A 14,802-nucleotide genomic window follows, 5' to 3' on the forward strand; every position below is an offset into this window, starting at 1 on the left:
ATGTACTTTTTAGGAAACACATTTTGATATTCTACTTATGAATGAGTTTCTGTTCTAGGGAAGGCAAATGTTAAATGTTGAATAAGGGAACCATAGAGTGAATTATTAGTTTTAAGTAGTTTACAATTAAGATCCCTTAGAGATCAAGGAATTTCAAAACATTCTCTATTATAATTACATTTCTAAAAGTTGATGTTAGATGTATTATTGTTATTATGCGTTTGTACTATAGCAACCACCACAGTGCCAGGTGAATACTAATGATATATTTTGATACATTGCTATAATTATAGTCAGTAATTATATTCTGCAACTGTTTTTCATTTAACTAACCTAGAAAGTTCAATTTCCTAAATCTGCATAATAACATAACAGATTGACATTCACTTATATTATAAAGTAAATGTGTAATTATAATGGCATTATTGAATTATGCTGACAATATTATAATTCCCTAATTTATAAATGGGTAGGATTTTGTAAGTCAGTTATTAAGAATTTGAAATATATCTCCTAGAGAAACAATGTCACATAGGGAAGTTACTTTTTAACCAACAGATCACAAAAGTATAGTTAACCTAAAAATGTATCAGCAACACTGATTACTAATCACAAACACTGAATAGTGCTATAGACGGCTGTATCTAACAGTGTTGTGGAAAATAATTTAGAGCTCCAACTCAAGGCACATCTCTTCCTTTTAATGCAGTCCTGGGGGCCCAGAGGAATCTCCCATGAACTGGAGCAGGGGCTCCAATAATGAAAAGGTTGGAATTGGAAATGAGGAACTGAAATAAGGGAAAGATCTCTCAGAGCTATGGCCTCCTGACTAGTTGAAGCCCCCAGGAACCCTTACTTGTCTTTTACTGACCTTCTAGCTCCCTCTTAATTTAGTTCATCCATTGGGCTGTGTTTTAAATGGTTATTTGGTAAAATGGCTCTTGAGAACTTTATATTTACCTACAAGGACAGTTTATACATAGTAATTAAGGTCTCAGATCATCTCACAGAAACCCCTTGAATTTACATCTCTGAAATATGCCCTGCTTCCTTCAGACCTAACCCATCAAAGGTACTTTTCAAGGCCTGGCTGCTCCCCATCCACTTTCTATACCTTTACTCCTTTTTATCCTTCTCAGTATACAACTGTTAGCCCATTACTGCTCTCACTATGCCACTTATTTTCTAACAAGGTTTTTCCTTCTTGGTCTACTCGTCTATGCCTATAGGTAAGACTGTGTCTCTAGAGGACAGAATTGATGGAGATAGGTGGCTATATAACGGAGATTGTCTTACTTTTTTTTCTTCCATTACTGCAGCAGAAATGAAAGCATTCAGGATTCCTTACTATAATGGCAGTTCATAAATGAAGAGAAAAAACTCTATGGGTTTCTAGGTATTTTCTATAACATGTGTATTCCCCTGCCTGCCCCATTATAGACTTCTACAGTTTTAATTGATCTATAGAATAGACATCAAATTTACTGAAAAGCTAATCTTTAAATGGTTACTGAAATATTCATGTATTTTTGTCATTTGGCTATTGAACATTTAAGAAAGACTTAAAGAGTTGGTTAAGATTTTAAAATTTGCTGACAAGAAAAGCATGAAATAGCTGTTCCCCAAGTATCTCATAATACAAATTGTAGTAGGTTTTAAATTTTGTAACATATACTTCTTCTTCATTATTTACATTGCCTGGCATGGCGCTGAATGACTTATTTATATAAAACACACACATACACACATTTCAATAACCATTGCATGGATTTGGAGTGGTTCTAAGAATGCTGACTACCATGACAAGTCAACTCTTCTGCTTAAGATTCCATTTACGATGTTTTAAATCTCAGCCTTTTGAAAGGCTTCATTTGTGATGGTTTGGTGGAAAGAGTCAATTGGATGATGAATCAGAGCATTTTTCGCATAAGTTCTACTACCTAATAGTAACATATCATCAGGAAAGACATACATCCTCCCAGACCTCAAGTGTGTATACGGAGGTTCTTATTATACACTTTCTGAGATTTCATCAAGCTCACAAGCGATATATAATGCTATATAGATTAATACATAATAAAAGAAAAATAATTCTATCTGATAAAGAGGCAGAGAGTAGAGATAAAGGCCTGGCCTACTTTTCAAGAGTTCTCTTAGCTTACTTATCAGCCAACATCAGGAAGGTTATTTTGTTGCACTTTTTTAAAACTACTTTGCTTCCCCATCTTTTCCTCTTCAATTTTCTATTATGTGGTATATAATGTATCTATATCAGGTATTACAGGTAAAGATAATTTACAGATGTCTTCCAAGCCATTTCTTGCTGGAAGATTTCCAGTAAAAAAATAAATCAGAGGCCTCATTCCTTGATTGTCTGCCACATAACTTCCATATATTCATATCGAATCATTGTACTACCCTCAAATGCAATATTTTGTCCTTAGTTTTCATTTGAAATTACTTTTTCAGAGATTTAACAGTTTTAAATCTCATAAATTCAAGTTGATTTGAGTTGATTTTGTTTAGATTATGTTTCTTTTTGAAGTTCAAACAATGGAATTCCAAATGCCAATATGAACTTTTGTAGTACTAACAGATATCTGTTGGGCTCTTTCAGGAGACATTCCCTTACATCTTGATATAAGGGAAGCTTCAGATACAGGCCAGCCAATTGTGTTTTCACAGCCTGGAAGTGATGAGGTAAGTTATATTTTTAAATATGTATTTTAATTTCTTTTTACAGGATACATACTTTTTGATGTATAGAAAGTTGAGACAATCAAGTTTATTTGCAATGCACATATTAAACGAAGATTGGTTAATGTATCTAAAGGATCTTTAGACTATGGCCATGCTATGCTGAACAAACCCGATCCCATCTGATCTCGGAAGCTAAGCAGGGTTGGGCCTGGTTAGTACTTGAGTGGGAGACCACCCAGGAAGACCAGGTGCTGTAGGCATAAAAAATAAAAAATAAGGGATTGTAAGCTGACAAGGTCCTTGCAATCTGTAAGGTCAAACAAGGGTTGTCTCAAAAAAAAAAAAAGCATCTTTAAGTTACTATTTTATATAGTAGGCATACCAGTGTTAGCTCTGAATTATCAACTGAACAATTTCAGTGACAAAGAATCATCACCTAACCAATTTTCTCATGAAGAACATGAACAATGAAAGTTTGTAGAGTTTTTGTCTTGCTGGCTATCAATGTCCAACTGCCCGAGGTTATTATATTTCAAGTGTCTGAAGTTCCGCTGATTGTTGGGAGAAGGAAACCTAATTTTAAAAACATTAAATTGGATATAGGGAAACTATATACCATTAGAGATATGCTTTTCATTGCTTTTATTTTAATAACTATGATTAGGGAGGTGAGGTGGAAAAACTAGAAGTGTTTCATTGGGGATGTAGTCGATAGATTTTTAAGATTGCTGAGGTTTATGACTTTAAGCACAAATATTTTATTTTACTCTTTTTAGAAAATAGAGATTAAATTAATCATATGTATCTCTTCTTTCCTAAATAGCACTTGCTATTTAAGTTGAAAAAAGTCATTTATCTGATACATCAGTTTGGGTATAGTTTTTATACTCCTTTGCTGAACAGTCCCAAACAATCTTCTAATAGTTTCTCTCATTTTTTCTTATTTAACAAGTATAATGTTATAGTACTGTTGTTTTGTTTTTGTTCTTTTTAAAATTAAACTGTAGTTGGCATACAGTATTCTATATACAGTTTGAGGTGTATAGCATAGTGATTCAACATCTATATAACATATGAAGTGATCATGGCAATTCTAGTAACATTCTGTCACCATACAAAGTTATTGCAATGTTATTGACTATATTCCCTATGCTGTACATTACGTCCTGTGACTTATTTATTCCAGTTATTTTATAACTGGAAATTTGTACCTCTTAAGCCCCTTCACATTTTTGTCCATCTTCTACCCTACTTCCCTCTGGCAACCATCATTTTGTTTTCTATATCTGAGTTTGTTTCAGTTTTGTTTTGCTCATTTGTTTTGACCTTCAGATTCTACAAATAAGTGAGATCATATAGTGTTTGTCTTTGTCTGACTTATTTCACTTAGTTTAATAACCTCTAGGTCTATTCATGTTGTCACAAATGGCAAGATTTTATTCTTTACATGGCTGAGTAATATTCCTGTGTGTGTGTGTGTGTGTGTGTGTGTGTGTGTGTGTGTGTGTGTGTGTGTGTATGTATCACATCACATCTTTATTCACTCATCTGTTGATGGATGCCTAAGTTGCTTACATATCTTGGCTATCGTAAATAATGTTGAAATGTACATAAGTGTACATATATTTTTTCGAATTAGTGGGTTTTTTAAAAAATTTCTTCAAGTAAATTCCCAGATATGCATTTGCTGGTTCATATGTTAGTTCTGTTTTTAATATTTTGAGGAATCTGTATACTATTTTCCCTAGTGGCTGTACCAATTTACAGTTCCACCAACAGTGTGTGAGGGTTCCTTTTTGTCTACATCCTCGCCAACTCTTGTTACTTGTTTTTTTGATAATAGCCATTCTGACAGATGCGAGGTGATATATCAGTGTGGTTTCGATTTGCATTTCCCTGATGATTAGTGATGTTGAGCATCTTTTCATTTGTCTATTGGCCATCTGTATGTCTTCTTTGGAGAAGTGTCTATTTGGATCGTTTATTATTTTTTGACGTTGAGTTGTATGAGTTCTTTATATATTTTGGGTATTAATCTCTTATCAGATATATCATTTATAAATATCTTCAGTTCTGTAGGTTTTCTTTTCATTTCATTGATGGTTTTCTTTTATGTGCAAAAGCGTTTTAGCTTGACGTAGTCCCATTTGTTTATTTTTGCTTTTGTTGCTCTTGTCTGAGAGGCCATATGTAAAAAAATACTGTTAAGGCCTATGTCAAAGAGTTTACTGCCTGTGTTTTCTTCTAGGAGTTTTATAGTTTCAGGTCTTGCGTTTAAGTCTCTAATCCATTTTGAGCTTATTTTTGTATGTGGTGTAAGAAAACAGTCTAGTTTTATTTTATTTTTTTTCATGTATCTGACAGTTTTCTCATCAACCATTTATTTTTGAAGCAGCTATCTTTTCCCCATTGTATATTCTTGCTTTCTTTATCATAGATTAATTGACCAAATAAGTGTGGGTTTATTTATGGGCTCTTGGTTCTGTTCCATTGATCTGTATGTCTGTTTTTGTGCCAGTACCGCACTGTTTTGATTGTTATAGTTTTATAGTATAGTTTGAAATCAGGGAGCGTTATACCTCCAGCTTTGTTCTTCTTTCTCACGATTGCTTTGGCTGTTCAGGATCTTTTGTGGTTTTATATAAAGTACTGTTATTTTGTCCATCCATAAGTACTACACCTTTCATTCTAGTTTGCTTCTCTAGTCATGTGTGAACTGGAAAATAAAAGATCCAAGCTTGGTTAGAGTTGTGAATAAAGTAAGAGTAAATTGACAGTCAGGAGCTTTAGATAAATAAAGTAGGTTTACTTCGAGTTATCCTTTTCAGGGACTGAGAGCTCCTTTCCCTTTCTTAAGGGTCAACAGTTATGATACAGGAGATCGAGTTGCTGAGAATATGATCTCTGAGTAAATACAGTATTGCACTTACCATTGGTTTTCTTTTCTTTATCTTTTAGGTAATATTAAATTTCCTTCTCAGTCTTTACTTGGAAATATTTCAGATGAACAAAATCCATAACCCTTTATTTCTTTCATAATTGAAGTCTGGTAATTCTAACTACCATAGGTATACTTTACTTTATGCAGTGAATGAAAAGTTGCATGAAAATTGAAATGCCTCCTGAGAACAGACTATTTAAAGACATTCTGTGGTGATTATGATGAATAAGATTAATTACTTACTAGTTTATTTCAGTTATGAGTTTACATTTTTAAATATTTTTCCACCTGTCTATTGTTGCTTTTTTCTTTGATATTTTTCAAAAGCAAGGAACATTTTAAGGAAGTTAAAAGAATGCAATATAGTATAGAACAAATAAAAACCATCAAGAGATAATATGAGTTAAAACTCTAAGCAAGTGTCTGTGGAGTTTTTTGTAGTTGTATATTTTTTAAATCTCATTAACATCTGCATAAAAATTAGACTTTTTATATTACTGTTGTTGGGTGACATTAGTGAGAATGTGAACTGCCTAACCCTTTGTGGTTTAAGCTAGATTTGATTTGGTGAGTTGTGCTATAAGATATTTCTGGTACAGACTTTCAAATATAAGTTGGAACTTTATTATCTTAAAATTTCTAAATTATTACCTCATAGTCTTAACATGAAAAGTGTATGATAAATTGGAACTTCAGATCTTTAAAAACAAAAGATAAATGAACAAAACTCTTTATAAAACTTCTTGCTCTTTGGTTGCCATCCATTTCCTTTTAACTTATTAATGATAGAGCAGCCAAATAGGATCCAGCTGTATTATCTGTGCCTCTAGATGGCCCAGTAAAAGATCTTGGATAGGAGAGAAAGGTTAATCTGTATAGACTTGAGTTGATGAAAAAGAGAGTATTAATATTTTGAGAAATCTAAGTTATACTTTTTACATACAATGTGTGTTTGCTATTTGCTGGTTATGGATTTAACAAAAGCGGGTATTTAATTTACTTATTCCTCAGTTAGGAAAAGTACCCCAAAGGACATGTTACTATGAGCCCGTCCATAAAATTGTAAATTACTTGCAGAGGACAAAATAGTAATAATAATGGTCACCAATATTTATTATTTGCTTCTTCTGTGGCAGCACTTCACATACTTTATTTTCAATACTCCTTCAAACCCTTTGAGGTAGATACTGTTGTTATAACCATTATACAGATGTGGAAACTGTGCCTAGAAAGGTTAAGTGATTAACCCAAGGCCTCAAAACTAGTAAGTAATGGAGCTAAGATTTTATGCCTGTCTGACTTAAAGTCCTCAAATCTTCACCAGTGAGCTATTCTACCTCCCTTTAACATTATTATATCCCACAGATTTCCCAAAACAATGCCTCATACACAATAAGAACCAAAAAGGATTTGTTGAAATAATACTGCATTGGCTGAAAAATTCAATCTCAACAGTTTTGTAGAAATTGAAACTGTTAAACTAAGCACTTTTAGTGGTTTCTCAGCAAATGACAATCTAACCATTACTTTGAGTGTCCTATATTGAAAGTTTAAGTTTGGAGATGGTCCTTTAAAAAATGAAGGTTAAATGTAGCAAATTTGATTGGAATCATTCAGTATTTTGTGTAGTCTGATAGGTATGTCTCTAATTTAACGTAAGGACTAAAAGATTATAGAATGATGGCCTTGTCTTAGCTTGCCTTAATGAACTTTAAATTTTCATCAGAAAATATTAAATACCTAGGAAAGCTACTAGGAGATTAAAAAGGTATTTATAAAGATGCATGGGTGAAAATCAGCACATTAAAGAGAAATATTCTTTATAAAGTACATGTTATTTCCATTTCTAAACAAAAACTATTATTTCTGTTAACTATAGCAGGGACTGAAACCATTTTTAGACAAAGCATTACATTATGATTATTTGTGTCTTGGATTTTCTGTTTCATATGTAATGTCGTAAAAGGAGCTGGGCTTTGGACCCTGGTGGGCCCAGTTTGAATATTCCCAGCCTTCTGACTTTGTGACCTTGAGCAAACAACTCCCAGTTTCTTTATCCAAGTTGAGCCGATGATGCTTATTTTACCGCAGTGAGATTACTTATGGGAGGTACTTGGTATAGTGGGTACGCAATAAAAGAATTTAAGTCCTTATTCATGTTTTGAAAACTATTCTTTTTTTAAAAAGATATACTCAAATGAAATTTTAAAACTTTTCTGCTAAAATAAAGCATAATTCATACATTAGGATTCAAGCATAGTTATTTTACATGAAGATATGTGAAACACACTAAAGCATTTCATCAAATAAGGGTAAATATAGATCTTAAACAGTTCTTTTACTGTGCAGAGTCAGAAAGTTGGACAGCTCATCTTGTATTAGCAGTAAATCTTTCTGGGTCTTGGTTTCCTCGTCTTATAAAATGGGGATAAGGACAGAATTTATTCCTTAGGGTAGCTGTGAGGATAAATGAAATAATACTTGGCAAATATTAAGTACTGTAGTAAGTTTTGGCCATTATTAGTAGTAGTAGTTAGTAGTTGTAGTAGTTGTATATAGTCAATTCTAAGTATATAAATATATAAATTAATAGTTTTAGAAAGTCTTAGGTTGTTTATAGAAAGTCTTACTGTTGTTTCTGACAGTTACTTTCATAGATAAAATAGAAAAAAATAAGAGATATTCATTTGTATTGCAATTGTTTAAAGTTCTTTAAATGCAAATGTCATAACCATTGTTCTAACCAGACTGTGAGCATTGGGTTAGTTTGTGGTGCACTCGGTGGCTTGGGAGCTGCTTCTTTGTGTTCTACTGCCCTGGGGGTTCCAGAGATGAAGGGTGTAAAACTGATCCCAGGAATTCTTCCATGATCCCCAAAACTCAGCGGGTGAAGGAGCCTGCAGGTGCTTGGTGCTGGTATTAGATGCCATTCTCAGAGAGAATAAAGAAAATGTTTTCCAAAGACAAACAATGGGGCGGTAATAGTCCCCTTTAAAATGACTAACAGCTTTTATGCCAAAGAAGTGTTGGCAGTATCTAACTCAGAATATTAATTTTTCAGAAGAGGAAGGTGTAATTTTTCTGCAGCTAGACCAGGTTGCTCGTTTGCTGATACAGGAATTAGAGTTTTGAAAACAGTAATTGCTAGTACTAAATATTTTTTCAAAAAGTCATCCTCCAAATAGTCATCTTCCAAATAATCTAAAATTCTTCCTTCCCCCACCCGCAGTATAGGCAGCAGTATCTTCTCACTCGCTCAGCCTTTTCACTATTAAACTCAGTGGACAACTACGGCAAACAGTTCATGAGTCATTTGACATGTGTTGGGGAGAGATATAGCACAAACTTATCTGTTCTTTTCCAGGCCAAAGCTTACCTGAGGATAGCTGCAGAAGTGGTAAGAAGATTGCCACCCCCTCTGCAGTGATTCCCTAAGTGTACTGGAAATTTACCTGCTGCTTGACAATAAGAAGACCTTTGGAAATCAGCAGTGTAGTGGTAAAACCTACAGAAATGATAGCAATCATAGTTATTTTCTTGTATTTCCAAAGAAATAATGTCTTATTTTCAGATTTGATTTGCTAAGCAATGCCTCGCAAATAAAAATTTTACATATCGAAGCTAACTGCTACATTTATGAATTTTTTTGAAAGCCGATGTGTGCCAACTGCACAGAACTGCATCTTATTTTATTAAACTACCCCTTGAGGAATCATGAATTTATATTACAAGCTCAACCTTCAGTTGAGGAGAGAACAGCACTCTTCTTGCAGGACTACAGAGCTCGACATTTAAAGTATTTACTGAATTCATGTAAAGACATAAGTGTGACACCCCTCCCTCAGGCAGTTTGGTCTGAGTTTGAATCCTGCCTCTAGTACTGTCTTGGACATATTCTTACTGTAGATTAAACCTACTTCTTCATCTGGACAGGACTCTACCCTAGACTTAATGAATGTGAATCTCCAGCAGTGGAGCCTGGACATATGTATTTTTAATAAGATCATGATTTTGATGATTTTCATTATGATGGTAATAATAGTAATAATAGCTAACATTTATCATGTGTTTTCTTGTATCCTTATAGTTAATGTTCTATTTGTATGAGTGGGGTGCTGTTGTTATTTATCTCCATTTTACAGATGAGGAAACTGAGGTACAGGAAAGTTAAGTGTCTTGCCGAGGGTTACTATTTTAGTAAGGGATGGACTTGGAATTTAAACTTTGGCAGTTGGATCCTTCTTTTTGTAAGCAAAGGGCATTTGCTTACTTCAAAAGAGGAATGTAGTATTTAACATTTCCTCAAACTCCTGAAATCCCCTCTCCCTACTCTACCACTTTGTGGGAGCATTTCATGGTGAATACACTTTGAAAAACATGTATCTTGTCTAATTAAGGCTCAGAGAGAGAGTCAAGGGCTTCTCAAGGTCAGGTATCAAGATGGTTGTAAAGCCACAAGTACTAATAAGAGTGATTAATTAATCCTCACTTATAGAGAAGTGATCTATGACCTTTGGCAACTGCCTTGATGTCCTTTCCTCTGTAAACAGCCAGAAAATTAGGCAGAGTTACATATCATTATAAACATGTTTTCACACTTATGTTCCCATAAAAGATTATACATGGTTGTTTATAGCAGCTTTAATATTGTAATAGCCAAAACGACCCAGAATTTTTTGGTGGGTGAATGGTTAAACAATCTGTGGTATATCCATAGTATGGAATACTACTCAGCAATGAAAAAGAAGAAACTGTGGATACATGCTATAACCTGGATAAATTCCAGAGAATTATACTGAATTAAAAAGCTAATTTCAAAAGGTTATGTACCAGACGATTCCATTTATATGACCTTCTTGAAATGACAAAACTATAGAAATGGAGAATAAACTAGTGGTTTCCAGGGGTTAGGAAGGGAGTTGTGGAGGATGGGAACTGTGTATATCTAGAAAAGGACAACACAAGGGATCCTTGTAAATGGAAATGTTCTGTATCATGACTGTATCAATGTCAATATCTTGGTTGTGATATTGTACTATAGTTTTGCAAGATGTTACCATTGGAGGAAGTCGGGTAAAGGGTACAATGGAATCTCTCAGCATTATTTTTTTTACAACTGCATGTGAATCTACAATTATTTCAAAATAAAAATAAAAGTTTAATCTAAAAAAAAACAAATATGCTGTATGTCTGAACTGAATGTCCTGGAAAAAATTATCTATGCTAATTAAAATCATGAATAGAAGTAATTGTGGACACATGCAATCATCATTAATCACTCTGGGAAGGAAATAATGACTTTAAGTTGTAGATATTTATTAGTGTTTTTATTGTCTTTTCAGGGTAGGCCAGTATAGATAATCATTGAGCACTTCTAAATACCAGAAAGCAAGTACTTAAACTTTACCTGAAAAAAGAATGATTTGAATAAGCTCCAGGCTCTTAAAGTTGTATGTCATTATTTAATATATCTGATGGAGAAATGAGAAGGATAGTCTTTATTCATAAAGACATGAAGATTTACATATATAATTACCTACTCTCTTCTCCTTCTCCCTTACCTCCTACTCTCTGCAGACACTTCCAGGAAAGCCACTGAAAAAGTAGTGGTTGGAGTATATACACAGGTTCAGAAGTGGTAGAAGGGAAAGTCTCTCTAATTGCAGAATGAAGCTTATTCTAAAATTTTGCCCATGGCAGCCTTTGCTAAGCTTTAGAGAGCTGACTTCAAAGACAGACTATCAAGCATAACTATTGTACCTGTTGTTAGGAGTAATATTTATTCCTCATTCTTCACATTTTCATAGAGTGTAGAGAATTTCCATTTCACTATCCAGGAGGGAAAGGCAAGCTCCCCAACCCACGCCATTCCAGGAAAGAAGGAGTGACTCATCTTACCAGAAAACATCTTCCTGTCTATATTTCTTTGATTTCAGCCAAATCCTGAGTTTTCTGAGGCAGGCAACAGGGAAACCTGAAGTTTTCCATCTCTGCCTCGGACTCGGATGGCAAATCCATCTAATTTAGGGGTAGGGTATTCAGTAATCCTGCTTTTGATCAGTAATACAGCTTACATATTTTTTACCTTTACATGAATTCTGTGCCAGTCAGTTCCAAAAAGAGGAAGAAACCCCCCAACCACACTCCCCGAAAACACAAAATACTTTCCTAGAATCCTACAAAATTAAAACCAAACAGTATATTTGAAGCACCTCTGGTAAAAAAAAAAATAAAAAATAAAAAATAAATGAGTTCACCAGTGACCACAAGATATTTTGTGGAGATGTGGGGAAAGTTATTATGAAGTATATTACATATACAGACAGCCAAGCACAGAAGACATAAATACACAGGTCAGTTAATTATCTACAATGTGAGTATCCATGTCACTACCAACCAAGTTAAGAAGTAGGACACTGCCAGCATCCCAGGAGCCCCTGTGTTTTCCTTCACAATCACTATCCTCTTTTTTACAGAGTTAACCACATGCTGATGTTTTAACACCTAAGCTTGTTCTCTTAAACATTATAGTTTTGTCTATTCTTTAAAATTTATATTAAATGGAATTATACAGTATTTTATTCCGTATTAGCTGCTTGCATTTTGTTTCATGTTGACTGCTTTTGTTCTATATTATATTTCTGAGATCCATGTCTCTTGTTGCATGTAGTTATGATTTGTTCATATTCTTTGCTATAGAACATTCCATTGTTTGAATACCCAACTTATCCATTCCACTGTAGATGGATATTTAGATTGATTCCAGCATTTTACTATTATAAATAATGCTGTTCTGAACATTCTTGTATGTGTGTGTGTGTGTGTGTGTGTGTGTGTGTGTATTTTTGGTATTTATGTGCTTGAATTTCTGTTGAGTTATTTCTGGGAGTGGAATTATTGGTAGTTGTTTAGTGTTATCTCATTGTGGTTTTAACTTGCATTTCCTGATTACAAATGAATTTGAGCACCTTTATCTGCATTTATTGACTAATTAAATATCCTCTTTTGTGTCATGCCAGTCAAATATCTTGCCCATTTTTCTATTGTGTTGCTGGAGAATATATATATTTTTATATTCTTGTTATGAATCCCTGACTGTTTTATGTGTTGCAGAGATCTTTCCCACTCTATAACTTGTCTTTTACTGTCTTAATAGTGTCATTTAGTAAACAAAGGATCTTAATTTTAATGTATTCAAATTTATTCTTTTTTTATGATTATTAATTTTTGTGCAGTGCCCTAAAGTTATGAACACATTATCCTATATCAGCTTCTAGAAGTTATAGAATTTTTCGTCTTTCACATTTAGTTCTATAACCCATTTGGAAGTGTTTTTTTGGTTATTAGGTGAGGTAGACTTTAAGTTTTTTTTCTTATGAATATCTAATTGTCCCAGTACTACTAAGACTGTCCTTTCCTCTACTATTCTGCAGTACCACCTTTGTTATATATTAAATGTCTGTGTTTTCATAGGTCTATTTCTGGACTTTTATTCTGTTCCGTTAATTTACTTTTGTGTCTTTGCAACAATAACTCACTGTCTTGTTTATCATCACCTGTTGTTCTTCAAGACTGTTTTGGCAATTCTCAATTTTTTGCATTTCTATATAAATGTTAGGGGCAGTGTGTAAAGTTCAAAAACAACAAACTACTAGAGAGTTTCAGTTTTGCTTAGGATAGAGAAGACTGGAAAGAGTATCATACCCATCCTTAGAACAGGAACAAACTGTATGATCTATAAAATCATAACTTTTCTTAAACCGACCAAAGTACCTAAGTTATAGTTCATTCGACTCTCTTGAAATGTAAGGAAAGTCAGACCCCTCTAAGGAGAGACAGGATGCAAGCATTACCTCACCTTTGGCAGAACAAAGAATAGCTGTCAAGCTCCCTACAAAAGGGTAAAACTTCAGTGAAAAATTTTAACAAATTGCTAAAAACTGAGTGGGATAACAGAAGCTAGAAACCCTGATGCTGCTAACAGAAGAGGTGTTTGCATTCACTCATAGGCTTTTCTTGTGGACCTTATTGGTGTTAAGAGAATAATTGAGCACGGGGCAGGGAACTAGAAAAAGTCTTCCTTAGTGGTATAGGCCTGGAGGAGGAAAGCAGCTGCCTTGGTGAGAAAAACACAAAGCCTTCCCTGACCTTTCTTGCCTGTGGGACAAACACCATAAGTTGGGAAGGAGGGGTAGCAAACCTTGTCCTCAGATGAAGACCCATTATGACTGGGCTAGAGAAAATAGAAAAACCCTCTATTTCAGAGGGAGGAACAGGAAGCCATCCTGGCCCCAAGATATTAAAGATATCTTATTCTGGGAGAGGTGAGGGGTGGGACCAATGAGAAAGCCCAATTGCCAAGACTCAGGGACACAGGGTTTGCCTAAAGCTGAGGCCAGACCAGTACAACAGAGAACCCCTAGTGCAAGCTAGCAAGCACTGTGTATGAAGCAACAGCTGTCTACTGCTGGAGGAGGAAATAATAATGTAATAGAGAAGGGCAAAAACTAAGTATAGAATAGGAAAAAAGAAAATATCCTTTGGCAACCCATCCTTAAACTTACGCTCAAGATAATACCAGAAGGATTCAAAGCTAATGGTGTACTGAAGATAACCATAACAACAATAAAACATAAACAGGATCAACTCCTGACCAGTTTGACTCAAAGCTGCACATTAAGACTCTAGCTAAAGAAGAGGCATACCCATATTTAGCCATAAGTGCTATTTACCTCAGTTTCTGCTGTCCTACTCATGATAACCAGTATTTAGTTTAAACATTATAGGGCATAAAAAGCAAGAAAAATCAACTCCCTATCAAGAGACAAAGCATTCAACAGAACCAATCAGAGATGACTCAGATGGTACTGTCGAATAAGGAATTTAAAAATGGTTATAATTAATAAGTTAAAGGGTCTAGTGGAAAAGGTGGATGACATGCTTCATCAGATGAGGAACTTCACAGAGAGGTAGAAACCATAAGTCAAATAGAAATACTAGAAATTAAAAAACACGGTAACAGAGATGAAGAATGCCTTTGGGCTCATCAGTAAACTTGACAAGTGAAGAAAGAAGTGATGAACTTGAAGATAGGTAAACAGGAACTACCCAAATTGAAGCATAAAGAATAAGGAATTTAAAACATGCACACATACAAACAA

At 34.3% G+C, this 14,802-nt stretch overlaps 1 protein-coding gene and 1 pseudogene across 6 annotated transcripts in view; both read left to right on the plus strand.

The window, feature by feature from the left end:
- Positions 1-14,802, plus strand: part of NUBPL (nucleotide binding protein like) — a 180,050-nt gene that overhangs the window by 142,704 nt on the left and 22,544 nt on the right. For 4 of the 6 annotated variants that reach the window (XM_025043382.1, XM_025043383.1, XM_025043384.1 and 1 more), the window contains one exon: positions 2,618-2,700. In XM_025043382.1, coding sequence (XP_024899150.1) covers positions 2,618-2,700 — 83 coding nt within the window. Of the gene's footprint in view, positions 1-2,617; positions 2,701-9,005; positions 9,267-14,802 lie in introns of those variants that run through there. The other 2 variants (XM_025043385.1, XM_006906868.3) reach the window with 1 other exon arrangement.
- On the plus strand, positions 2,842-2,960 carry LOC112475569 (annotated as a pseudogene).

This window comes from Pteropus alecto, unplaced genomic scaffold, assembly GCF_000325575.1.
Source record: "Pteropus alecto unplaced genomic scaffold, ASM32557v1 scaffold171, whole genome shotgun sequence".
In the NCBI taxonomy this organism is placed as follows: domain Eukaryota; kingdom Metazoa; phylum Chordata; class Mammalia; order Chiroptera; family Pteropodidae; genus Pteropus; species Pteropus alecto.